The sequence below is a fragment of the Micropterus salmoides genome, unplaced genomic scaffold, assembly GCF_014851395.1.
Source record: "Micropterus salmoides isolate LMB-PRFRI ecotype aquatic unplaced genomic scaffold, ASM1485139v1 Ms_hic_scaffold_21, whole genome shotgun sequence".
In the NCBI taxonomy this organism is placed as follows: domain Eukaryota; kingdom Metazoa; phylum Chordata; class Actinopteri; order Centrarchiformes; family Centrarchidae; genus Micropterus; species Micropterus salmoides.
Genome location: NW_024041262.1, coordinates 4,326,197 through 4,351,052, shown reverse-complemented (window position 1 = coordinate 4,351,052; position 24,856 = coordinate 4,326,197). Strand labels below are relative to the sequence as shown.

Below are 24,856 nucleotides of genomic sequence, written 5' to 3'. Positions count from 1 at the left end.
TAAATTATGAAAATGATGGGTTCTTCTTAGTAACCTGAAGGCTTTATTCCTTTCTTTCACTACTTTCCCACACTCATCTGTCCACCAGGGAACTGCCTTTCTCTTCATTTTCCCTTTACTTTTAGAAATTGATTCTTTGGCAGCTTGTAGTATTGTTGTTTTAAACTTTTTTTATCAATCTCCTCTATTTCCTCATTTAGATCTATTTTATGCATTTCTATCTCACATGTATATTTAAACCTTTCCCATTTTGCACTGCTAAATACCCACTTCCCCACCAATTCCCCTTGCTTCTTATTTTTTTGTAAAAAAACACTACACCATACTGGAAAATGATCACTACCTACTGATGTTTCTTCTGATCGTCCCACTCACACATTCCCGCTAAATTCCTCGAAACTAGTTAAGTTAAATCTAATACGGACGTGTTCCCTGTGTGCACATCTACTCTAGTCCCTCTCCCATCATTTAAGCAAACCATGTTCCTCTCTTCTAGCAGTTCTTCTATTACCTCACCATTTGCATCTGTTCTTACTCCTCCCCATAACGTGCTGGGTGCACCACCCTACTACCATCCAGCCCCACCATTTGCGTTAGCCGCCGCCAACTCTAATTTTCTACAAGGATTATAATAGTTTATAATTACAAACTCTCCCTCACTTCTCCATATCTCTACAGTAACATATTCTTGCTCTTTCCCCCCTACACTCACTTGTCAACCCGTTGATATCTAGGTGATGAGCTGCTGCCTTTACGATTATCTGTATTCTCTCTGTTTTGGATTTAACCTCCATTGTAGCATTTAACACCTCTGCTATGAAAGTGACTAGCTTCTTTAAATCTACCATTAATATTCCCTCATTTGCCTGGTCTGGTTCTGTAATGGGTTGTCTTTTACCTCTGTTTCTTTCATCACTCCAACCCCCCTCTTACTGACCATCTTCACTGCCTCTGCATATGTGATCTTATTCTGAATTTTTACCTGCTGTACTTCCATTTCCCTTTTCATCACCTCACATCCCCCATAAGCCACACTATGATTTCCCCGACATTTTGGTTGCTCATGATTACAGTGACCATACTCATGATCTTCTCCACATCTAGCACACCTTCTTCTGCCTTTACATGTACTTGCTGCATGTCCAAACCTTTGACAGTTGTAACACCTTATTGGTTTCGGTACATACTCTCTTACGCTATAACTCAAAAAACCTAGTTTTACGTTCCTTGGGAGTATTTCCTCCTCAAACTACAGTACCACATGTTCACTGTCCTTCCTCACTTCCTCCTTTTAGATTTGATTTGATTTCCTCCATGGTGACTCCGACTGGCACCCCCCAAATCACTCCCTTACTCCTCTTACTTCCTCTTTCAATTGGGCTTGTACTTATTACTTTGAACCACCCAATTTCTTTAATCCTTCCAGCCCGCTCTCTCTGTTCTTCGTTTTTACAACCAATCATTAAATTGCCATCTCTCAACACCTTGGCTACTACAGTGTCCCGACCTGGTTTCTCAAGACAGTTGTCAATTTCACCGGACTCATTGACGAAATTCCCCTCTCATTGACGAAATTCCCCTCTCCTCACCAAATCCCTGTATGATTTTAAACTCCAGCCCTTCTTGACCTTTCTGCTTTATTCCTTTCCTATACTCTTCATTACTTCTGATCCTCTTTTTACTGGTCCCAGTAAAAGTATTTTCTCTTTTGTCCCTCATTCTTTCACCATCTTGACTTATCTCCATGCTTCCATCACTATCGACTATGTCAGAATCTCCCCACTCTGGCCCATTCTCAACATAGTTGTGCCTACCCGCTGTTTTCTTCGACTTCTCCATTCTTTTTAGTTCTCCTCTTTTACGACCTCCAACTGCCAAACATTCCTTTGTCCCAGCATCATTTGTCAGATTTTGTTTAAACGTTTTAACCATTAGTCATCCTCCTACAGATTGCTCTCAGGCTCAGTCAACCAAGGTCTCCGTCTTTTCAGCACTATGGTCGATCTTGAATGAAACATGCACTTACATAGAAACTTTTGCTGCGTTCCAGGCAACTTGGAAGTCAGACATTTCCGATCTCCAACTAGAAAAACTACCCTGGAACGCCACCTGAAGTCGGATTTCCAACTTGTGAACTCGGGAGAGAAAATCTGTACCCGGACTTAACGAGTAGCAGCTCAATGACGTCACAAAACAATAACAGCTCCCATAGAAGCCCACAAGCACTGCTGAGGGTGAAACTGTGTGTCCACTTAATCACCGTCAGCCATGGTTTTAGTTCACTTTTGTCGTCATGCACCACCATGAACCTGAAACGCTTTGAGGTCGGAAGTCTGTAGTTTCAACTGGGAAAAATCCCAGTTCCGACCGGTCTCGAACGCGATATTATCCCTAATAGGTTGACATCAAAGTTGACAGTTTTATTGCAGAGAATACATCTGGCTTGGCAAATAGACATGTGTTTTCTTTGTAGGGTTGCACAACACGTGGTTGACATTGGGGACAGTTATCTTTGTATTAATATAAATTTAAAATAAATCTCTGTCTCACATAAAGGTATGGCATATTTTTGTATAGAACCAGAGTAGCCATTGGCTATCTATGGAAGAGGTCAATATAACAGAAATACATAAAATAGCTATGAAATAAATAGACATGTGTAAAATCTATAAATGAAGCCATAATTTTTGAAATTATAATTTAGCATCAGTGATATTCTTGAGGTGAGGTGCCTCCACAGAGCCCAAAAGATACTAAAAGACAGCACCCACCCAGCTGTAGCCTGTTCACCCAGGCTGTGAGACTCCTCAATTAGTTTCACAGGACTTCATTTTTTATTTAATTTCATTTAGAAATTTCAAATGTTCAAGTCTGTTTCAAGACTATTTCATTTTCCCCAATGACTTTTTATGTTATGTAACTTTTAAATTCACGACACGTTTCACAGTGTCACTTTTCATTTCATAACTTGCACACTTCAGCCCGCCTGGTAAGCAAGCTAGCTCAACAAGTGCTACCAGGACTAGCCAGTTAGCAGTTAGCTAAAGCAACAACAACGTCAAAGTACTTCTGTTTCAGCTAGCTACAGCTATAAATAAACACACTGCACACAAACTAATAAAAATACCAATATGAAATAAAACTGATTTTTGAAAAAGGGCATTTTGAAACAAAAAACATCTAGTAAAACTTATTATGAAAATGAATGATGAAATAACATTTCATAATAGGGTTGAGTTTTAATAATTTCACTAATTATTGGTTAGTTTAGATATTTTACCCACTTTATTACTTTACTTATAAATTTAATATTTGGCCACTTTTATGGAGGGAAATTAATGTTGCCACTAATAAAACGATTTGTGAATAAATGACAGTTTTCACAAATGCATTCATCCCATCCACAAATACCAATCAACTTGAACAAATGTAAACAATTTCGCAATAACTGCAACATTGAATAAATGTAATATAATCATATACATCTCCAACACAAAAGTAATTCATCCAATAACATTTGCTTCTGAAATGTTTCCATGTAAATGTCTGAAAACGTTTGTGAATTGCATTTATTCAGATAACCAAATCATGGATCACTTAACGTGTGGATTGGGTTCTATTTGTGTGTGGAGTTTCGAGACGTTTTACGTCCATGAATAGATTCTCTCCATACACTTCGGCTGTCAGTCTGCATGTAGTCACGTCAGTTCTACAATTGCACACTTTTATAGTCTGTTTTTACCAAAACAAAGAGCTCCAAATGAACGACCAGAAGAAATTATATGTTGAAATTTTTTGATGTATTTTATTGAAAATGTGGACACAGCATGTCAGTCTTCAGCATCTCCTGCAAACTATACCATACTTCATTTTCAACAGTTAAGCTGATTCTCCCTGCTCGCAAAATTTAAAACTAGCCATCAACTAAGCTGCTCTGTTAATGCTAAGGGATTGTTTAAGATCACATTTTAACAGCTGTAATGATTTCATTAAAAAGGAACTCGCTGATTTTACACATTAAAGGGTTGGGGAGTACTACTGCATATGAAATGTCTTGATAAAGGCCTTTTGTAGCTTCAGTGTGAGCTGTGGGACATCTGATTTATGACATAACTTGAGTCAGCGTCAATTAAAGCTAAAGACTACAAGTTTGAAAATGTGAACAATCTGAGGGTGTGGAGTTGCATCGTGGAAGAACGAGTGTAATGAAAAAGATGGTATTTCTGGTTCTGGAACCGCACTGCTAAATCAGTGAAGTATTCTTTTAACCACAGCACAGAGACAAGTGTTTCCCATAAAGTCTTTATTTGTGGTGGTAACATCGTGCAAAAGTTCCGGTAGGAAATTAAAAGGAAACTTGGAATGATCTGCATGAAAACTAAAATAGAAGCAGATATGTCTTGAGGAGCATTAAGGATTCAGTGTCCATAGGATTGTGCTCATCTCTATTAAAATTATGCACACCAGGTGAACAATTCTATGGACTCTTGTTTGTTGGAAACCATAAAGAAGATAAAAAATAAATTTTTCTGCACCTAAATTTAAGAATTCCATTTCTGTTGTGATGACTCACATCCACTACCAGTGAATTCACTCATCTCAAACAATTAAAAAGGAGCCATGAGAAATAAAAGAGCTGGGCAGTGATGTATACTTGCAGGCAATATATTGTCCTCATTGGATAATGAACAGGGTATTCAAATAAGAAAGCCATTTACAGTGATGGGAGTTCATTGGCGTCCATTTAATATTTTGCTTTCATTCTGTGTTGTTTCCTAATAAGCTTTCTGCTCAAGAGAAATAAAATGACACACAGAAGCAACTTACACCGGGCTGTTTTGAAGGCATTTGAACAAAAATAACTTGCGTTTCTGTTGAAAAGAGAATATTAAATTAATTAACCATATGTTATTTATATTGAATTTGTAAAGGGCACGGGAAACTAAAATAGATTCTACATGAAAATGCATAGTGGTCAAAACAAGAAAAGCTAAACATGAACAATTTGACCACCAAAGTTATGAGGGTTCAACAAATTCCTCCCCAAATTGATTCAGGAAAAACAATGTACATTTATTTTGATTGCAAATACTATTACAAACGCTTGAGTCAATAATATCCCACCACAAGAAGTCCGCTTCAATATCATACAATGCCAAAGGCCGGCAATTTTACATCTTCAACTCTTATTCACCGATGTGTCAAATCTTCAGAGTACACATTTTTCTGTAGAAAACTTTTCTGACGTTTTTTTCCCCCCCTCCTTTTGTACAGAGCAATAAAAAAAGTTAAGGCAAGATGCATCAAACAGAAATCCCAAGGCCAAGGACCAGCCTCTGCAGGTGTGATTCCACTGATCCTGGATCAGAAGAAGGTGCAGCCAGTCGCTCCCACTCGCTCTCTGTCTCAGGCATCTTACACTGGCGGGAGGGGAAGAGGAGGAAGCGGTGGTGGAGGATGGGGTAGGGTGGGTGGGGGGGGTTGTCAAAGGTGTCCACTACCACTCCTCCTCCGCTCCGTTCCCCCTCTATGAGTCTGCCAAAACACTCCTCTTTGGCACTTAAGCTGGCAGACTCAGCTTCTTTCCTTTCAGCACTGAAACGAGACAGGACGGCTTTATGTTTAACACAGACCAGAGCAGACTGACAGCATTCACAACAGCAAGAGAACAGACGGCTGGACCTGCAGGTTGGCATCAACATTATGTGTTCTTTCACATTAGTATTCACACTAAACTTTAAAGACTGGGTTCCCAAAAAACAGCATGCAGGTAGTTATGCCGTTATTTGTTGAGACACTGGTTCCCAACCTGTTAAGCTAGCAATCTTTTATATCAATGGCTCGTGGCACCTTATTAGTCGCCAGCTGTTGGCAGCCACCTTGCCTGGATATTAAGATATTCACCTCTACTTCTGCTACCACACCAATACAATGGGGGTGAATGGAATTTGTTTGTGGGACTATTTCTGTGGTTAAAATAGTAGTTCCAATAAAAACTGCTTGCAGTGAGGTCTGTGGATTATCCAGAGTAAAGGGGCCAGTAAACTCCATCAGAAGTGCTTGTCGGATGGTCCAATAGCATTGGAACACCTGCCTTTCCTTTCTTTAATCCTTTCGGATTAGGGGTCTGTGCCCGACCATTTCTGTAACTTTCCAAAACTGACAATCCAACATTCATACCCACTTCACGCAGTGATTGGCCAGCTGTGTTGGAGGTGAGAGATTGGCAGAGGTTGGAACTTCTCTCTCTACCTCTCTTGGTCATTCTTAACACAACTCTTTCTGTCACTTTTCAAGTTTAAGACTATAGATGTATTCCAGGTGAGACTGTCTGAAAGTGGCCGTTCAGATAAGGTATTAACGCTTCTGATTTCTGACATGGTCAGTAGGGCTGAACGATTTGGGGGATGAAAAAACAAAACAAAAAAACAATTGCAATTTTTCTGCCAGATATTGTGGTTACGATTTGATTTGCGATTTTGACATTTAAAATTTAAGTTTAGTTTAAGTTCAATATTCACTGTGTACTAGATTAAACATGTCATGGAGTATTACAACATGAGACACCATCAAAACTGTGATGTGGCACGATTTTCAAAATAAAAACACCCTGTGCAGACTCCTGGATCGTATATCAATAATAAACAGTTATAACAGACAACAATTTACTATGTAGCACAGACAACAATTTACTATGTAGCTTACTTATCCATAGTAGAAGCACAAAAATCAAGGACAACTGACCAAATCAACAAGATCTGAAAAAGTCAGTAAAATCAGGCAGGCAAAACGCTCTTATTCTGAAATGCTCCATGTGGGCTATGTTGCTGCACAGAAAGTGGAACAACCCCAGCTCACTGAGAGTAATCGAAGTAGAAGCACAAGAAAGGACAAACTAACAACATGTCAAAAACATGTGGCAGGCTAAACGCTCCGCTGCTGAAACACTTTGCTTGTTGTTGTAAAATGCACACGCCCTGTGCCCGCTGTGATTGGTGAATAGGACCGTAACAGGAGGAGCATGGAGCTTGTGACTGGCAAACAGGTCTTTCGCACAAGGATGACACTGGAATAAACTTGTAACTGCATGACTGTTTAAAACGGGTCAGATGTGCTGTATAATTAACCTACATTTTTAATATACATTATCATTTTCAAATCAGAAATTCGATTTGAAAACAATTAATACCTAATGCTCAGACAACATGGTGTCTAGTATAACCCGGTCTTAACTGGGACTTTTGTTCTGGAAAGAGGTGGTGCTGTTGAACGTCTTACATGCAAATTCCATTCAGCTTCATGGTATTGGGGTGGAGGCAGAAATCTCAGAGACAGACAACTCAAGACCACACCAGATAAAACTAAATATTTTGCAATACCACGAGGACCGGGTGCAAAAAAATATATGTATTTTTGGGTTACCCTCTGAAAACGCCATTTCCCCTAAAACCAAGATAGGTTTTGACTCATTTTATACACATACATTTCCCCAAATTTCAGCCTGACATCTTTGTATGTCTTGAGTATAATTCAAAATAGTTGTGTTCGGGTTTGTGAAATGCATAGGCACTGGAATAACAATGGAACCAGCACAGGATATTTCTAGAAACTGATGAGGGCAACAAACAACAAAAGCTAAATGGGTGAAAAAGAAACACGGTAGTAAATTAAGCACTCACCTTTCGTTACATACAAATAGAAGAAGTCGCAGTAGAGAATGGTCTGCACCACCCCAGCAACGATGGCGATCATGTCAAAGAATCCCTCGAAGTAGAACCTCCATATCCAGTTGATGAGGTAGAGGGCTCTGTAGAGTCCCAGGAAGAACAGGTAGTGCGTGGTGATAGTCTCAGCCTCACCAGTCTTGCTGATCATGAAAAGCTGGGGCAGGATGGCCACCGACTCCAAGTAGATGGAGAATGTCCACAGAATCTGGGCCAGACAAAGGGAAGGGCAGAGTGTTGGTGGGGGGAAAAAAAAAATGATGGGAGGTAGTGTCTAAGAGGGAGAGCGAGCACTGATATATATTGACTGAAAAAAATACATTTGCATACTTGTCCAAGAGACAAGTTTATCATCTCCAACTGAAAGACATGCGTGCAGGAATCCTGTTGGGGCACTAGTAAGTTTATTTTACTATGTAAAGTTTCAGGCCGAGGTGCATCAATGGTCTCCACTCTAAGTAGGACATATGCAATGCCACAGTGCGACTGTTTGAACTGTAGTTTATCAGTAAGAGATGCTACAGTTGTGTGCAGATAGATGGCTGCAATTTACACTACCTAACCAAAGGTTAGCTAGGTAGTGTAATTGTAATCTGTGTCAGTTATAACACATCTGAAGAGAGACAGGGAGAGAAAGAAAGCACACGCATGGGAGAGAATGACACATATAGACAGAAGGAGAGAGGCAAAAGTGAAACTTAACTTCATTTGGTAAAGATGTCACGTATGTGTGTGCGACTGGAGTCTCTGCTTACAGTGACAACCAGAGGTTGACCTGTGACAGCTGTCACTCAGAAACACGAGCATCTCTGCTGTATGCAAGGCGTGTCAGAGTATGTCTGTGCAGTATTTCTGACCTCCAGCGGAGAGAAGTCATGGTTAACCAGGAAAGCCAGGCCACCAACAGGGACAACCAGGAACTCCACTCTGAAAGTGTCGTGGTTCCCATCGTAAGTCGCCTTGAACTTCAGGTATATCAGGTACACAGTGGCGTACGCACATCCAATGTAAATGATCTGAAAGACACAACAGCATCCAAATCATGAAAGATTAAAATTCGCTGGTGCCGGCGTGTACTGCTCGGTCATGAATACAATCAAGCAGCAACGGCACTCAAGTCTGTTACATCCCGCTGGGCAACTTCCTTCAGCAAACAGGTGTGTCGACATTGTAGTATCAGCCTGAGCACTGTGTGTTTAGTGTTCGGGGGAAAAAAAAAAAATTAAAACACTACAGGATATGAGAATGAGGAGCAACGTGGAAGTTGTTAATCACCTTCATGGTGGTGTTGTAGAGAGAGATGAAGGAGGTGAGTAGGTCCAGGTAGCGAGTGGTAAACACCAAGGCAAACAGGAACTGACTCTTCCCAGAAATACCTGAGGAGACAGCAGAGGGCAGTCAAACATTTTTAGAAATAGCTTTATATCTAAGGTTGTGTCATTTAAACGGAGACAAAATGAGAAAGAATGCGCTCTTATCTAGAGGGGGAATCTATTCATCCTGACAGTGTTGATGTGAATTAGTGGCGGCTGTAGCTCACCCTAGGTCATTACACAATTAAATTACATTTGGTTTGTTGTGCTTAAACTTCAAGGAACTGCGTTTGTTACGCTTTAAAGATCAGGAAAAAAATGTGAAGAATATAGAAAATCTAATCTATAAAAGCTGAAACCTCATCAGTTGTGTAATATTCAGTTACTTGTAGGTATACAATTTGCCTCTCATTTACTCACACACACAGACCAATGGCCGCAAGCTACCATGCCAGGTGCCGGCCTGACCATTGGGAGCAATTTGGGGGTCAGTGTCTTGCCCAAAGACACTTTAAAGGTGGAGCTGGGGATCGACCAGCTCCACCTCCTTAATCACAAAGATACACTGTAGCCCTCTGATAAGCAGGTGGCACTGTAAGTTTGAGAACGTCTGCTTAGTGCAACACCGACAGTCTTCAACCTCACCTGCATTTGGAGTAAGCCTCTCTGTTTATCTGGCGTGTTGGCAAGTGACAGCACCTGCCCCACTGTCACACCCCCTGCGCTGCCAGTTACAATACATCAGATACAGCATTAGCTGGTTAAATTCAGGTCCAATATGCAACTGTTTACATTTACTCATTTAGCTGTTTAGTACACTGGAGGTGAACAATATGAACTCGTCTGGTTTAATCTAAGCAGTAATGACATATCTCAGGTGACTGCTTGTCTCGCGGTGATACGGTCCTAACCTTTGACCGTTGGAAGTGCAGGAAAGCACTGCAGCGTTTCATCGTGACAATACAGCACGCAACCATTAACTATTCCCTTGCAACCCTGCTGAGCAAATGCAGAGACGTGTGTTCAAGTCAGTGACTCCGCGTCTCCAACTGTCAAGTTCTGGGTAACGTTACTCAGTGCTGCCACGTCAGAGGGGTCACACCAGCGTAACCTAATGGGGATAACAGGGTGCCCGAGGGAAGCTAGCACAGTCTCCCCCTCAACAATTGAGATGACGAGGCCCGACACACCAAACTGACAGGTGCTGTGGCCCTCTGGTCCCCTTGTCCCCACCTTACGTTACTGCGGGCCCGAGGCACTGTCAAGGCTACCGGTTAGCTAACGTTAGCCGGACAGCGGCTGCAAGCTGCTGGACTTTACCAGTAACGCTCCTTCCCGACGTGAGCATTTATCAAGTCATGTCGCACGTAGTCTTGTTCTTCTCAGTCACGTTAACGGTGACAGTCTCACAGATTTCCAGTTAGCTGGTGTTACTACTAGCCAGCTAGCTAACGCTCCTGTGCAACGCAGAACTGGTGGATGAGCTCCAACTGCAGTGTTAGTTACACAGGAGGTAACATTTTCCTTCTGATTAAACTGTACATTTACATGCCAGGACACATTCCGTGCAGGACAGGGGGCCACGCAAACTGCAAATAAAGCCATAAGACTACTCACCGGCACAAGACCTAGTTTTCCATATTTTTAGCAGCAGGATGATGATGGCTGCTAGGTGGGAGAGATCGCCGGTTAGCCTAAAAATGTTCATGTTTATGGGAGCTCCAGCAGAAGTAAACCGATTTAAGACTCTTAAGAGCTCAGTCCGTCCGCGGTAACGAGTTATTTATGACCGGACAGCGTTGAATGGCACCGTGACACCAGAAGAGGCTGATTCTGGCTTCACAAGACGGGAAAATGGCGAGCGAAGCGCGACGTGGCCCGGGGACGTGGCCAACACGACAGCACCCAATACAAGCAGAGAAACGCTAGTTCGCTCAGCCAATCACAACAAAATGATGCTTCATTTGCATAAATTATGCTCTACGAAGGATGCGATGCCTCCGAGCTCTGTGGAAAATATTGTAAATACGAGTTTCATCTTTCAGCTAGTTGTACCAGGAAATGCATCCCAGCTATGGTGAGGAAATACTTCACGTCACGTGAACCGAGTAATATTTAAATTAAACTGTTTTATCACAGAGACGTAGAAATGTTATATCTGGGGAAAAAATAGTCTATTTACAATATTTTGGCTTGTGGCTTATTTCACAAGTGCAACTGCATAATTTGTAGAAGTGAAACCGCTATCAGCAGTTGAGAAAACTCACACAGTACACATAATTGTGTTTTGACCGTTGAGCTCTACCATATTTAATTTAGCCACTGAAGTCAGTGGTGTTGGTGAAACTTTCTTTTTTCTCTGAAAAAATGAAGTGAATGAAAGTGAAGATGATTCAAGGTAAAGTAAACCCTGTTTGGGTTGGTGGCCTGAAACTGCCTTAAGCTCAGTTTGGAACCACTGCTACAAACAGACTTTAATTCAGACGGACTATTCCACAGTGTCTTTGTCACTAAAGCTTGTAGTGACAGGGAAAAATGAGATCTCAGAAATGCCGACAATAAGGTAGATTCTTTTATTCTGGAACCCCATACAATACTCTTTAAACACAAATGTTGCATTCATTGTGGCACATCTTGAATAGTCCATTGTGCAGTAACATCCTAGGTGCACAGCACTGATGTAGAACATGTAACTTTTGAAAGTAAAAATAAAACAGTTTTCCCACTACAAATAAAAAGTTGAATTCAAAAGCAATAAAAATGCTAAAAATTTGCAGCCCCCCTCAGCTCTACAGAGCATTGAAGTCTGCTTTGGATCATTGTTTTGTTTTTCTGGCCTGCAACTTCACTCTCATAAGGCTAATTTCCAGGTATTGCAAGCCGTTTCAGCTAAAAGTGTCAGACAGGTAAGGTTAGCAAGTAGCTGATGAACATTGTGCTTAAGAGCCAGATAATTTCCTCAGGAGTTGCACATGTCGCTCCTGCTTCTGTATGGCTATATATGGAATTGTTTTATTGTTTTGTATTGATAATAACCATATATATATTTGTTGTGTTTTCAGCTTCTTATGCTGCCCCCTAGTGGCAAACCCCCCCAATAAATGCAGCTCCAAACATTATTTGGTAATATCCACTCCCATAAGTGACATAGGCTCGGTTCAAAAAGGCCTCATACTTATCACTAATAACAAGTTTTAAAAAATGTGCATTCATGTACAAGAAGCCGATTCATACTGGTTAAATCAAGTGTGTGCATACATTGGTCCTTTGCATGAGACACTGTAAACAAATAAATTGGTAATTTCCCCCACCATCTGTCAGGTGTCATGTCCCGCCCTACTGTGTTGTTATTGGCTAGCTCATTACTTTGACGCATCCTTGTGAATATATGCTGGCGCCGCCGTTTTTTCTGTCAAATTGTCCCACTAGCGACACTAGTCCCGCTATCAACAGTGACACCACTGATGTTCACGATAATGTAATAATAATACAAATATATTTAAAATTTTTGCAAAACCTACCCAGTCTGTTTCTGCTGCTCGAATCAATATGCCCCGACCACCAACCCCACAAGTTTGTACAGCAGCAGAAGGAGCTGACTGCTGCAAAACCTCATCCCTTGTAGGGCTTGCTTTCCATGGCTAGAGTCTCCCTTCGACTCGTCTTCTCAAAGATGCCCCTTCAATGCTTCAAGGCCCAGGGCAGAATGCCCCCAGCTTCAGAGGCAGCTGCGACAACTTCTAACAGGTGGATGAGGCCAGTACACCAGCGTTCCCCCTCAAAAGTTATTCCTCATTGTTTGTTGTCATGTCTCTTTACCATTCGTTGATACGAGCGCCACGTTGTTTCAGGATATGAGAGTTCTCTATGGAATTTAATCCCTTGTTAATATAACATTTTCTTGTCAGCAAATCTTGTATTCAGAACTGTAACTTCAACTCGATGAACATATTCCTTAAACCATGTACTGCCATCGAGAAAAAACAAAGGTTGGATTGTGGTAAATGGACTGCATTTATATAGCACCTTTCTAGTCTTCATGCAGACTGGAGCAGCTGGGGATCGAGCCACCAGCCTTCTGATTAGTGGGGGACCTGCTCTACCTCCTGAGCCACAGCCACCCTGTGAACTGTGGAAAATAGCAAAACAGGCAAAATTATTTAAAATTAAAGCTATTCAGTTTAAATAACATTTTATGTAGGGAAACGACTACGCTCATTATTAACGTATGGCCCTCAGAAGTGTTAATGTGGTATATTAATTAGTCAGATCTAGAAAATCTGTACCTGGTAATTGTTCCTGCTACTTGGTACTTTTCACCTCCGTTAAGGTTCCAAGCGAGCTGAGGCAATATTAAAATGTGACGTGACAACACAGCAGACTACTGATTGGTCAGAGAGAATCGTCACTCACTATTCACTGCATCACCATTGTGCGCGCCAGACAGAGGCCAGCAACAGAATGTTTTATATTTTACAATTTTCGGACGCTATTTCCTTACTAAATCCACTTCTGAAAAGTTTTGAGGAGATAAATCAACTGTGTAGATTTCGATTATTGGCAGTTTTCTGAAAATTGATGGCGCTTCGAAAATGTGCTTAAACGTTTTTGGACTTGTCTTTATTTAATGCTGAAACGTTTGAACTTAAATCAAGAGACAACTGGTGTTACATCAACTAGTGTGTGTGGGTTGCGGGTGTGGGTCGCTTTGAACATTATGTTCCTGCAGTTGTGTGAGGCGTTGCTATGACAACCAGCTACATTGAGGGGTTACAATCAACAATGTAAAACAGAGGACGGCAATTACTAGCCAATCACGGCGCAGTAGGGGGCGACTTGACTCAAAACAGATGGGGCAAAAAATAACGGGAAAAAATTCAAGTACAAATGTAACAAAGACTCAACCAAGATCATTCCCATATATATTACAGAATGACGAAACACTAACAGTAAACATTTCCCACAAATAATGTATTAGAATGGAGACCTACACCACGGCGATATGTTTAGTGACTTTCAATATGGGCAAACTGCCCTTCAGTTTGTTTGTTTTTTGCTTAAAAAGTGGACATATTACTGTCACACAAGATAGCTGGTAAATGTAGGAACTACAGCACCTGAACTTCACACCCAACTCACTATTTCCTGCAAGTAAGAAATAGTGTGTTGTATGAATGAAGCTTGTGAAAATTGCACTAATATCCTTACAGTAGCAACCTACCGAGATAAAGTTGGATTAGCAAAATAAGGGCCTCCGACGGTCATTTGGTATTCAGTGAGCAGACTCTGAACTATCCTCTGAGGCCTTGAGAACAAACACTGCATCATCGAGTACGTAGTAATCGTTATACATGTCCCCTTCACAGAGGTATGGCAACCGGGTCACAGCCTCCACCTCAAACCCCGCCCTTTGGAAAACCTCATTGGACAGGTTGGTTACTTGCTCCTCCCATGTTTTTCCTTGTATTTTTAGGTGTTCTTTGGGACGCTGCCATCTTCCTCCTAGGAACGAATATAGACAGAATGTTATCAGAATCAGAAATACTTTATTGATCCCGGAGGGGAAATTCTTGTGTTACTATTTGGATCACAGAGGAAGTATATGAAATCAAATGCATATGAGGCAAGTTGTACTGATTCCCAACTGACCGACTTCCACATACGGCTGGAAGGGAAGCACTGCAGCCAGGATGAGTCTCCCTGTGCGGGGAACTAGCGACCGCCTGATGTCCCCCAGGAGATGCATAGGATCGTCACAGCGGTCCAGCAGGTTCAGACAGCTGATCACATCATACTGGAAACTAGTCTGCTGCCATTCATCTATACCCAGCACACTGAACAGAAAAACAGGACTTTCAGGTGGTAACAAGGTACTTTTAATGGTGCAAGAAATCTCCCCGTTTTGTACGTTGTGGTCCATAAATTAGAAACATTAAATACCAAAATCTGAGTTTCGGTTTTTAACAGAAATGCTGATGGCTGTCAAGTTACTGTCAATGAAACGGAACACTTCCAGCAACAAAAACGTGGAACGCAGCGCTTGGCAACCCAGGCTAGGCCAAAACTATATCAAATGTAAATAATACATTTGGTGTCTGAATTATTCTGTTTGTGTTAAAATAGCCTTTATTAAAGGAAAGAAGAAAAACACCAAACGGCAGTGTGTATCCTACTGAATTATCAAATCAACATAAACATGGAAGGAGTTATGAGTTTAAATCTAAACTGTGACTTACTACTTACATGTAATTCTTCCTCTGGAGATGCCATTTCATGGGTAATGAGACCTCCGTTACATAGATCTCTCTGAAATGGACTCCCATCACCTCTGTGACGCCTCCATCCCCAGCTCCGAGGTCCAGGAGCCTCTCAGCCCTCCACTCTGGGCCAATCCGGAGCAACTGCTGGAACTGCTCCGCCGAAAACACGAACATAGAACCACGACCCAGAAACCTGAGACGGAGAGCACGTCAGAGGGAGATCCACTACAGGTCAGACAGAGACAGAGACGTGTCTGTACTACTAACCCATTGATGGAAGTGCGGGAGACCACAGGGCTGAGGACTGTAGACACAAATGAGTGATAGAGCTGAGTGAACAGCCAGCCAGACTTCTCCACACTCCGCTTTAAAAAGGCCTTGGTGTCTGTGTCCAGGTGGCTCTGGACAAACAGGGGTTTCACTGATTGTCCAAGCAGGTCAGGGCTGCACTGGTACCACTTGAGCCACAGGAGGAAGAATAACAGAACATTTCAAATTTAGGAGAAAGAGAGAACTGAAGAAGTCTTGCAGGTTGCCAACATGTTCCTTCGATTAAATGTCAACTATAAACAATAACAATACTAATGTATCTGTAGCTCTGAAACTTCAGTGGGAGAGCATCAGGACTGGAAAATGGACAATATATCAGACGTGGTGCCAATTACAAATCCAACCTCTGCAGCTTGCCAAGTGGGAAAACTGCACACAGATGAGTCTAGTCTGCGCATGTGCGTTGTCTGTAGTTGTTTTGTCAAAACGGGCACACATTCGGACCATTTTAGTTCACCTTACAGGCCAGATTATTATTAGATTATTAATAACTGATACCTCTTGTGTCTCCATCGCGGCCGCTTCGCTCTCGTTCACCATATTCATTAACAGCGAACGGACGAGTGGACTACGGACGTACTTCTCCGACCACATCCTCCTGATGGAGAGCAGAAAGGCGATGTAGCCGAACACCCAGGCTACAAAAATCAAAGTCCTCAGCTGTAGATGACACATAATGGACAACAACCCTGAGTAGGAAAGTTGAGAGACACCTTGCAGGCTTGAAGAAGAGACCTGACTGGCCAGTGGACAGCACTGAGATGCAGTTAATATTTGATGGTGTTAAAGAAGGTAACGTTAATGGCACCCAACTGTAAACCAACACGTCATGTCTCCAGTTCCAAGACAACAAACAAACAAACCTGAGGGTGCGGTGGACTTAAAAGAGCCAGCTGCTATTTACTCGCCATATTAGTCTTAGAAAGCCATTGTCTTTTCATTTCTTAATAGTCTTTCAGTGGTGTGGTCCCTGTGGTCTCTGCCCATTATGACAACAAAAAAAAAAATCACATCCGCATTTTCTGCACTTCCTGAGTCACACTGAAATGTGTCCCGCGAATTATTCAGCTAAATGCTTGTCCGCTGGTTTCGCTCGCAGCTTCATCGTGGTGTTCCCATTCATTTTGCTGAGGAGGACGGAACTGATGAAGTTGAAATATGCGTCGCATTTCTGAAAAGACAGGTAGCAGTCATGTTTCGCAGAAATAATACATTTTGGGGTCGTGACATCATCGCATTGGGCTCGTTCCATGACCTCTAAAATATCACGCTGACTTCACACTTGCTGGGATTTTGTTTGTTTTTTAAAATATATATATATACATATCCGTCATGTAATTTAGGCTGTTCAACCAAAAACGGAACATTTGAAAGGCTTATTACATAACGTTAATGTTTCTTCCTGGGTTGAATGCATTAGTTAATTCTTGATATTAGCTTTGTTTTTGTGTTGCGCAGCCCTTTTGCTGGATGGTGTTAACGGTATACTCTAACGTGGCCCAGGTATTTGCCCTGCCCCTATTATTTAAACATGACCCGCCGAACTCCGTTCGGAATCTGTCAAATAAGGCATCCTTGGCTTTTTTCCAGACGCACGTTGCTCTTGAAATAATTATCAAGGACTGTCTGCAACGACTGTAGAAATCGGCATGCATACAATTTAAAACAAAAAAGGTTCAAATGTATTTTGTAGGAGATTAGTCTGAGGAATACCTCTTTCTTTATCTCCTATCTTTCATTTCAATACCAGTCTATTCTCCTGCTTGCTCATTTGTAATTTAAATTTTTTTTTTTTTTCATTTTTAACTTTTTAAATGATTTTTCTTTCATTATCTAGTTTCCCCTCTGCCCCTGTCCTGTCTGCGCCTCCTGGTCCCACCACTTCGACTGGTCTCTGCAGCAATTTGGGAAACTGTCCAGCAGAAAGTTGTGGCCAATTATGGGCTGCTGGATGACTTTGTGACAGCGGTCACTGAGATTGTCCCAGAGCTGCTCAATCGCAGACAGAGGTGTTTGCTGAGCCTTGGCCTTCGGGCTCAGGTAGGCTACTGTATAAGGAAGGTGGAATATTGACCTACATGCAGTTTTTCAGAGACACCTCAAGTGTAAGGCTGGAATTTAACAGATTCTTCTTGATTTTAGCTGTCACTGGAGATGTGTCGCCCAGAGCAGATAATAGACCTTGCGACCATTCAGCCACACCTGGATATAATCACTTCACTGTGGAACACAGAGGTACGTTTACCTGTATTTCATGAACGGCATGATTACTATTATTAAATGGCAACCAGAACTTACCAATTTTTCGTAGATAAGTGATTCAGGGGATGGATTGTCTGCATCAAACCTCCTTGGTCTTATTCACACCTTAATTAAAGACCAGGATGAGAGGCAGCACTTCTTCCAGGTAGGAGTCTCTGGTTGTGTGACTTTGAGCTTGTAGATATTTTTATCCTTTCTGTTGAAAACTGTTTATCAATGTTCACCAAGATCACATGCTTTATTTCAGGATGTTTTCCCAGTGAGGTTTGGAGACAAGTACTCTGAAGATATACAGATGCTTGTGGAGATATTCCTCTTGCAGCTTGACGAGTTACTTACTGTCCCAAATATTAAACAGGTAACCTACAATTCTAGCACACTGTGTGGTTAAGACATCTAGGACTACATTTACAGCATTTATTGGCGTAAAACAATATTTCCAAGTTTTTAGATTGATATGATCTTTCTCATGAGCAGGTTGCCTGTATGCTCAGCGATATGCCTGCTGTTCTGTCCGACTGTGTGAAGTCTTTCTGTCAGTCTCAAGAATTTAAATCTCTTCTGGAACATCACAAAGATCTCATTGGACTAAATAAAAATGGTAAGCATGCAGTACAGTTTGTACGTCAGCGTATTGCTGCCACGTGAATAGTTGACTACAGATTTTCTTGTTTTAATGTGATAACCTATGATGTTGTCTGGCGTGGCGGTAGGGCTGAACAATTTTGGAAAATAATCAAATTGTTAATATTTTCACCAGTATTGCGATTGCAATTTAATATGCGATTATTTTTTAAGCTCTTTATTATAATAATAGTATAATAGTATTATTCAAAACTGACATGCAGTAAATCAGTGTGTAGTATGACCAACCCAATATTAGATAGATTAAACGTACACTGTTCTTTCTTTCCTATGTTATGATGAAATTAGGTGATGCATGAATTATATGAACAAATTATAATTTCAGGTTAAAGATAATTTGAGTCAAGTCATGGCATTAAATAATATCATATAATATCATGAGGTAAGCCTAACTATAGATGACTGTATACACACCACAGTGTGTTATACAGTAAGCAAATCAAATCTTCACAAGAGTCCATATCTCAACAAAAAACTATTTTTTCTGTATCCATGCAAGAAAACAAAAAAAAAACTCAGTTGGAGGTTCAATACAAAAGCTGGCAAATGAAAATAAAACCAAGTGACGCCTCTCGCATGTAATAGACCAGCTCCGATAACACCAGAGTGCCCCCCCACACACATACACACGCACACACCCACCCTCCCTGATGCTGCTGGTAAGCAGCGCTCTGGCTGTAACACACTGGAACTCTTCTGGACTGATCGGTTTGATTAGAAACGCCGTCACAGATATTCCTTGAGCTGACTGGTGTTTGTGTGTGTGTGATGTAGGCGTGTGCGCCGATTGCCACAATACGCTAACACTACTACACGTATCTTTCTGTTGTGCATTTTCCCTGTCTGTCAAAGTGGCGGACACCCGCCATCGCCAACAATTTACCTGCATTTGGCGGGTGCTAATTTCATTCCCTGTTTGACACTAAAGTTTGTGCAGTGTCAGCTTCTGTCAAGCCAGAGGCCATTGTGCAATACAGTAAGTCACGGTGCAGTGTAGCGTGCCAAGATGATGCTTCCTCTGCAGACTGCTTTACTCGCATGTCAAGTGACCACAGTATAATCGCAGCTTTTGCGATTAGAAAATCTTCTTTTATCACATTGCGATATTATCGCTAATGCAATTATATAATATATATATTATATATTCGCTCAGCCCTACGTGGCAGCAGTACGTTTCCGTAAGTTTGGCAGTCTGCTGTTAATCTAGTGGTAATTGTATGTATTTAAATTTTTCAGATAATCCAGCAGTTGGTGCCAGCATTTGTTCAGCTCTCTGTCTGCCACCTTTGACAACAGCGTTGATGGCAGAAGAAAAAACACCACAAGAAGCAAATGTGTTATCCAATTACATGGATGCATTCAACAAAGAACTGACAGCGGTGCCTGCTACACTGAGAAAAAATGCAGATGATGTAAAGACAGAGAGTGACCAACCAAAATTGGGAGAGACAGAAACCGGAGGTTTAAAGAATCAGTCCTTTGTTAACAGTGAAGAAGGAGTAGAGGAGGAGAGCTCATACTCTTTTCAACATGTTGAGTCTTTGAATGGGGATAAAATGAGTGTAGACTCTTGTGCTGTTGAGGTCCAAGTCGGTTATAATATTGAAATTCTTGCTGAGGAGACTGATACCACAGAGACTTATCTTTCTGTGATGGGTAATAGACAGGCAGAGCAAGTTCAAGCCCTAGTCAGAACCACAGATGACAATCATTCCAAAGTCATGAACCCTTGTGAGGCCAAAGACTTCACGAAAGAAGAAAGCAAGGAGGTCAGTACCAGAACAGTAACTGACAAAGTGGAAAACACCAATGTATCTAATGTAGTGATGTCTCCTGTACTGTATGTACCTGCTCTGATCACATCCCAAAGAATAGTCAGGCAATACCAAGGTCTGAAGATGATAAGGTTTCGATAACACCCAAAAATAAGCAATCAAATGGGGGTTCTGAAGTACCCTCAACCAGCAAGACTTGTCCCACATGTGGTAAGACATACAGTCGGGCTTCAGATATGAGACGGCATCAGAGGACTCACACAGGAGAGCGGCCTTTCCAATGTTGGCGCTGTAAGAAATGCTTTCAGTTCCAGTACGACCTGAAGAGACACGAGTTAAATGTGTGTCGAATCACTGTGCCACAGCCTCAGAACCGCTGCTCTGAAGGACTTGAATACAAAAACACTCAAGACCCAAAGCAAGGGGAAGTTCGTGGCAAACTCCGAACTTCACTGTCAGACGTTAGGAATCATGAAAAGGAATTTCTGGTAAATAAGAAACAAGTGCATGCTCCTTCTGGAGAGGTAGTACCTGTTCCCACCGAGCAAGATCTCCGACCAGCCAGCAGCAAAGTACAGTTAGGAGACATAAAGGAGTCGAGCCAGGACCATCATCAGGGTAATCATAGCGGCAAGAAATTGAAGGGTTTTAAGCACAAAGACACTGATTCTTCACTGTATTGTGTGGAGTGCAACAGGTCATTCCCAGACACAGCAAGACTTAAGACTCATAATCTGAGACACAAGCCTCTCCCATGCACCAAGTGTGGTGAGAGTTTTAAAGGTTTCATAGATCTCAACCAGCACTATGTCGAAGTGCATGACTTCAGAGGACCTTTCCGCTGCACTTTGTGTGAACGAACTTACACAGATCTAAGAGGCCTGATCAGCACGAGAGGTTCCACACAGGCGAGCTCCCTTTCAAATGCCCAAAGTGTCCTAAAGCGTTCAGTTACGCATCCGCTCTGACGCTACACGACCGTACTCACACAAAAGAGGCGCCATTCCTCTGCTGGGATTGTGGGAAAGGCTGCAAGTCCAACGCCGCTCTGAGAATCCACAGGCTGTGTTGTCACAGCAGTGCCAAGGAGAAGCGCTTCTGTTGTGAGGACTGCGGAAAAGCGTACGCACTAAAAGAAGCCTCGACCTCCACGTGGCGAAGCTACACACGGCGTGCGCTACCCATGCTCCCGCTGTGGCAAACTGTTCCGAAGCGCGAGCTCTTTGACGAGACACGATCTGACCCATACAGAGGAAAGGCCATACTCATGCAGCGAGTGTGGCAAGAGCTTCAGATCGGCGTCCGAGCTTAAGATTCACACTCGCTATCACACCGGGGAGAGGCCATTCACATGCCGAGAATGTGGCAAGGGGTTTGTGCAGTCTTATTACCTTACTGCACACATGAGGATGCATACGGGGGAAAAGCCGTACCAGTGTCCGACATGTGACAAATCTTTTAAAAGCGCAGGTATTTTGAAGAGACACCAAATCACCCATACAGGAGAGAAGCCCTTTAAATGTTTAGTCTGTGAAATGGCCTTCAGTCGGCCGGAGCTCGTAAAAGCTCACTCAAGGAAATATCATTAAATGTATGCAATTTATTACTTTAATAAAAGAATTGTTTTCTCGTATAATTAACTTTTTCTTTTTTCGCAGAATCATTAAAATATGTCTGTGAGCTCTAATTTGCCTTTGAATTTATTTATTTATTTAAAAGGGCCAGTGCATATCAATGAACCTATTAGCTTTTCAGCAATGTGAATATACCAGAATTAGCCCGAAGGCTATTTTCCATCTGTAGGCCCCATGCACGTCATCACAAGGTACAAAGCAACACAATTAAACATTAAATTAAATATATATTACATTACAATTTAAAAGACACCGCAATTTTTAACATCATAAGATAAAAGACACCACAGTTTTCTAGACAGGATTATGATGATGATAACTTGTGTTTCTTGTGATCTCGAGATAATAAACCATAGCTGAATACAGGGGTCGGCTGGTGTGTTTCTTTGGGATAATTTCAGAGTACTTTTTATTGTGACTGGTTAGCACAGTTGGTAGAGCACAGGCCATCAGGAAAATGTGTTACACATGGATTCCCCTGAATGAGAAGTGTAGGAATTTCCTCTGCCTGGGAATGATGGGGAAATGAAAAGTCCATAGGTTACACACATAGACAAACAACCACTCACACCTAAGGGCAATTTAGGGCCACCAATCAACCTAGTCCGCATGTCTTTGGATGGTGGGAGGAAGTCAGAGCACCTGAAGAGAACCCACGCAGACATGGGGAGAACATGCAAACTCCACACAGAAAAGCCGGGGCAACTGGGGTTTGAACCCACGACCTTCTTACTGTGAGGCAGTGCTATCCACTGGATCACTGTGCTGTCTTTTTGGAAAATGAAACCATGTAAACCTGTTCTGGTACAACTCCAAAATAAAATTATGAACCTGAAAATGAGCATAATATGACCTCTTTAAAGAAATAGTTTAGCTTAGTCTTGCCAAGAGTTAGACAGTCGGACTCATGTCTGTGTGATCAGTCTGCAAAAGTCAGTACATCTATCAACTGGCCAAGCTGTAACACAGATTATGTGTAAATTTGATATCAGTGGAGCAGATGTATGGATTATTTTAACTTGACACAAACTGTACTGGACACAAAAACACCAGTTATCATTATTTTAATAGTAACACTCACTTTGTCTTCAGTGGAACAATGGTTGATACATTGTTTGAATGATTGTTTGAATTCACAGGATGTCAGGATCCTCCTCTGCTTTACTGTCACGGGTCTCTTCTTCCTCCGCGAACCCTGCCTATTCACCAGTCTGGAATACTGTCTATGTTGTGACCTGGCCCTCATCTTTACACCCTCTACTGCAAGCCACAAACAGCTGAAGACACTTAAACTGTCTTACTAATCTTGTTTTGTTTATAAAAACAATGGATTAAAGGTGCCCTGTAGAGTTTTCTTGTAAACAAACAAAAGCTATGTTTACATTGTTACTCACCAAAACACATTGGGCCTCGTGCATGAATTGTGCGTATGCACAGATTTGAACTTTAATTGTGCAATCTATTCCCACTCCACTCATCTGCAAATACTCAGCGCTATCGGTTTCCTGACTTCTCCAGGGTATCATCCAGTTAACACCCCAGCACATTCCGTTCCACATGCCACTGCTCAACAGACTCGCATAAAAACTGATTTTTATGCCATTGCTGTACTAGCCTATAAGCAATCCACTGAATTCATGCGTGTGCATCGAGGCACCATCTCCAAATCCGCTCCCCTTCCTCAATAGAAAACAATTCCATTCAATCAATGTCCAAATAATATCTAATGCACAGAAACACAACTTGAATGCGGTGGCACGCTGCCTGGGGGGAGCACACAACCCCCCCCGACAGAGAGAAACCTCTCCATCATGGCTCCAGTGCGCTTATCCATGTCTGTCTTCTTGACAGTTTGAAGTGCTGTCGTTATGGCACGTGCATCTAATTTAAGATCGCAAGTCCTCATACTCAGGTAGGTAAGAACAGACTTGGCTGTCAGTGCACTGTTCATGACCCCAACGTAGGATTTTATCATTTTCCTCTTGTTGAAAGGAAAATGTTGAGAGCTATGAGGAAACATTCACGCATGAGGCCCATTGTGTGCATCTTTGAGGTCTAACAAATAGAATAAATGCATTTCCTTGACATGTTGTCTCCATATCCTAAACTGACTTAAATAAGGCATCTGGTGAACAGTTAACTGGAAAAGATTGGCAATATCACACTGCCAGGCCTGGCCTCTATTAGTTCAGGTGTGGCCTAACAGGTTGAGTCCTGCTCCTTAAGACACGCAGAAAAGATGGTTTTCAGCACAGGTGTTAAACAAGTTAAAGGTGACCACAGAGAAACTCTCCTGCTTCAGCAGCTGAATGTGCAAACAAAGTCATAGAAATAATTCAAAAGGACTCTAATGGGCCAATAAAGACATGGCCAATAGAAAATATCCACCATGGTTGTTTTTGGATATATTATTATTTCATTATGAGGTAGTATTTAACTTCAGATGGTTAGTGTATGGCTCATTGCGATGACAAATAAAATCACCCACTATGGAAACATGGTGACCACGGGATGTTCATTACTCAAGATGTCATCATCTGCTCTAGTGTATTTGAGATGCTGTATTCATATTTAAAACTGCACAGAACAGATAGCAATAGATTTTTCTTTCTGAGGAACATTCTCTAAAAGATCCCCAAAATGTCCCTGTGTTTACTTGGGATGAAAGCAGTGAATGTGACCGGCCATGACAGTCACTGCCTCTGACTCATATTCTTTCTGTCAGTGCAACAATAACACACCATTTTCTTTTCATTTATTTTTTTTTACAAAAACAAACATAGTAGCTGCTCTTCTTTCTGTCTTGCATCATGTTTTGCAATGTTTTGTAATGCACAAGTGAGGAACGTGTCTGTGCCTGCAGACCCGACACTGCAGTATGTACTGAGGCGGTTGTCCGTAGCTGTTGGTGTT

General features: G+C 41.8%; 3 protein-coding genes across 5 annotated transcripts; 1 reads left to right on the top strand and 2 right to left on the bottom strand.

Moving 5' to 3' along the window:
* Positions 1-4,288: 4,288 nt before the first annotated feature.
* Positions 4,289-10,911, bottom strand: kdelr2b (KDEL endoplasmic reticulum protein retention receptor 2b). Its single transcript, XM_038735156.1, has 5 exons — positions 10,655-10,911; positions 9,000-9,100; positions 8,582-8,740; positions 7,680-7,932; positions 4,289-5,595 (listed from the first exon to the last, which is right to left on the bottom strand). The coding sequence occupies exons 1-5, from the start codon at positions 10,743-10,745 to the stop codon at positions 5,561-5,563; spliced, it is 639 nt and encodes a 212-aa protein (XP_038591084.1). The 5' UTR covers positions 10,746-10,911; the 3' UTR covers positions 4,289-5,560.
* A 684-nt stretch (positions 10,912-11,595) lies between these two features.
* mettl9 (methyltransferase like 9) lies at positions 11,596-16,650 on the bottom strand. 3 transcript variants are annotated; one of them, XR_005446970.1, is made up of 6 exons: positions 16,126-16,476; positions 15,565-15,755; positions 15,281-15,490; positions 14,687-14,871; positions 14,259-14,539; positions 11,596-13,166 (listed from the first exon to the last, which is right to left on the bottom strand). XR_005446970.1 is itself a non-coding variant. In XM_038735155.1 (6 exons), the coding sequence occupies exons 2-6, from the start codon at positions 16,219-16,221 to the stop codon at positions 14,310-14,312; spliced, it is 912 nt and encodes a 303-aa protein (XP_038591083.1). In that variant the 5' UTR covers positions 16,222-16,287; positions 16,491-16,650; the 3' UTR covers positions 11,596-14,309. The 3 variants fall into 3 exon arrangements, 2 of the variants coding, with proteins under 2 accessions (XP_038591083.1, XP_038591082.1); XM_038735155.1 differs by adding an exon at positions 16,491-16,650 and having other exon boundaries at positions 11,596-14,539; positions 16,126-16,287; XM_038735154.1 differs by having other exon boundaries at positions 11,596-14,539.
* Positions 16,651-16,785: 135 nt separating this feature from the next.
* On the top strand, positions 16,786-21,422 carry LOC119916486 (oocyte zinc finger protein XlCOF6-like). Its single transcript, XM_038736522.1, has 4 exons — positions 16,786-16,810; positions 17,465-17,667; positions 17,770-17,862; positions 20,354-21,422. Exons 1-4 carry the CDS (start codon positions 16,786-16,788, stop codon positions 21,275-21,277), a joined length of 1,245 nt encoding a protein of 414 aa, XP_038592450.1. The 3' UTR covers positions 21,278-21,422.
* The last annotated feature ends 3,434 nt before the right edge of the window (positions 21,423-24,856 follow it).

Bases quoted from the DNA above. Each gene is read 5' to 3' on its own strand.
- kdelr2b (XM_038735156.1), bottom strand. From the start codon at position 10,745: ATGAACATTTTTAGGCTAACCGGCGATCTCTCCCACCTAGCAGCCATC. The intron at 9,101-10,654 runs GTGAGTAGTCTT...CTGTCTCCTCAG, and splicing joins GAAAACTAGGTCTTGTGCCG to GTATTTCTGGGAAGAGTCAG. The intron at 8,741-8,999 runs GTGATTAACAAC...TGTGTCTTTCAG, and splicing joins TCTACAACACCACCATGAAG to ATCATTTACATTGGATGTGC.
- mettl9 (XM_038735154.1), bottom strand. From the start codon at position 16,302: ATGTGTCATCTACAGCTGAGGACTTTGATTTTTGTAGCCTGGGTGTTC. The intron at 15,491-15,564 runs GTTAGTAGTACA...TCTCCGTCTCAG, and splicing joins TCCCGCACTTCCATCAATGG to GTTTCTGGGTCGTGGTTCTA. The intron at 14,872-15,280 runs GTAAGTAGTAAG...TTTTCTGTTCAG, and splicing joins CTCCAGAGGAAGAATTACAT to TGTGCTGGGTATAGATGAAT.
- LOC119916486 (XM_038736522.1), top strand. From the start codon at position 16,786: ATGCGTCGCATTTCTGAAAAGACAG. The intron at 16,811-17,464 runs GTAGCAGTCATG...TTCATTATCTAG, and splicing joins TCGCATTTCTGAAAAGACAG to TTTCCCCTCTGCCCCTGTCC. The intron at 17,863-20,353 runs GTACGTTTACCT...CAATGTATCTAA, and splicing joins CTTCACTGTGGAACACAGAG to TGTAGTGATGTCTCCTGTAC.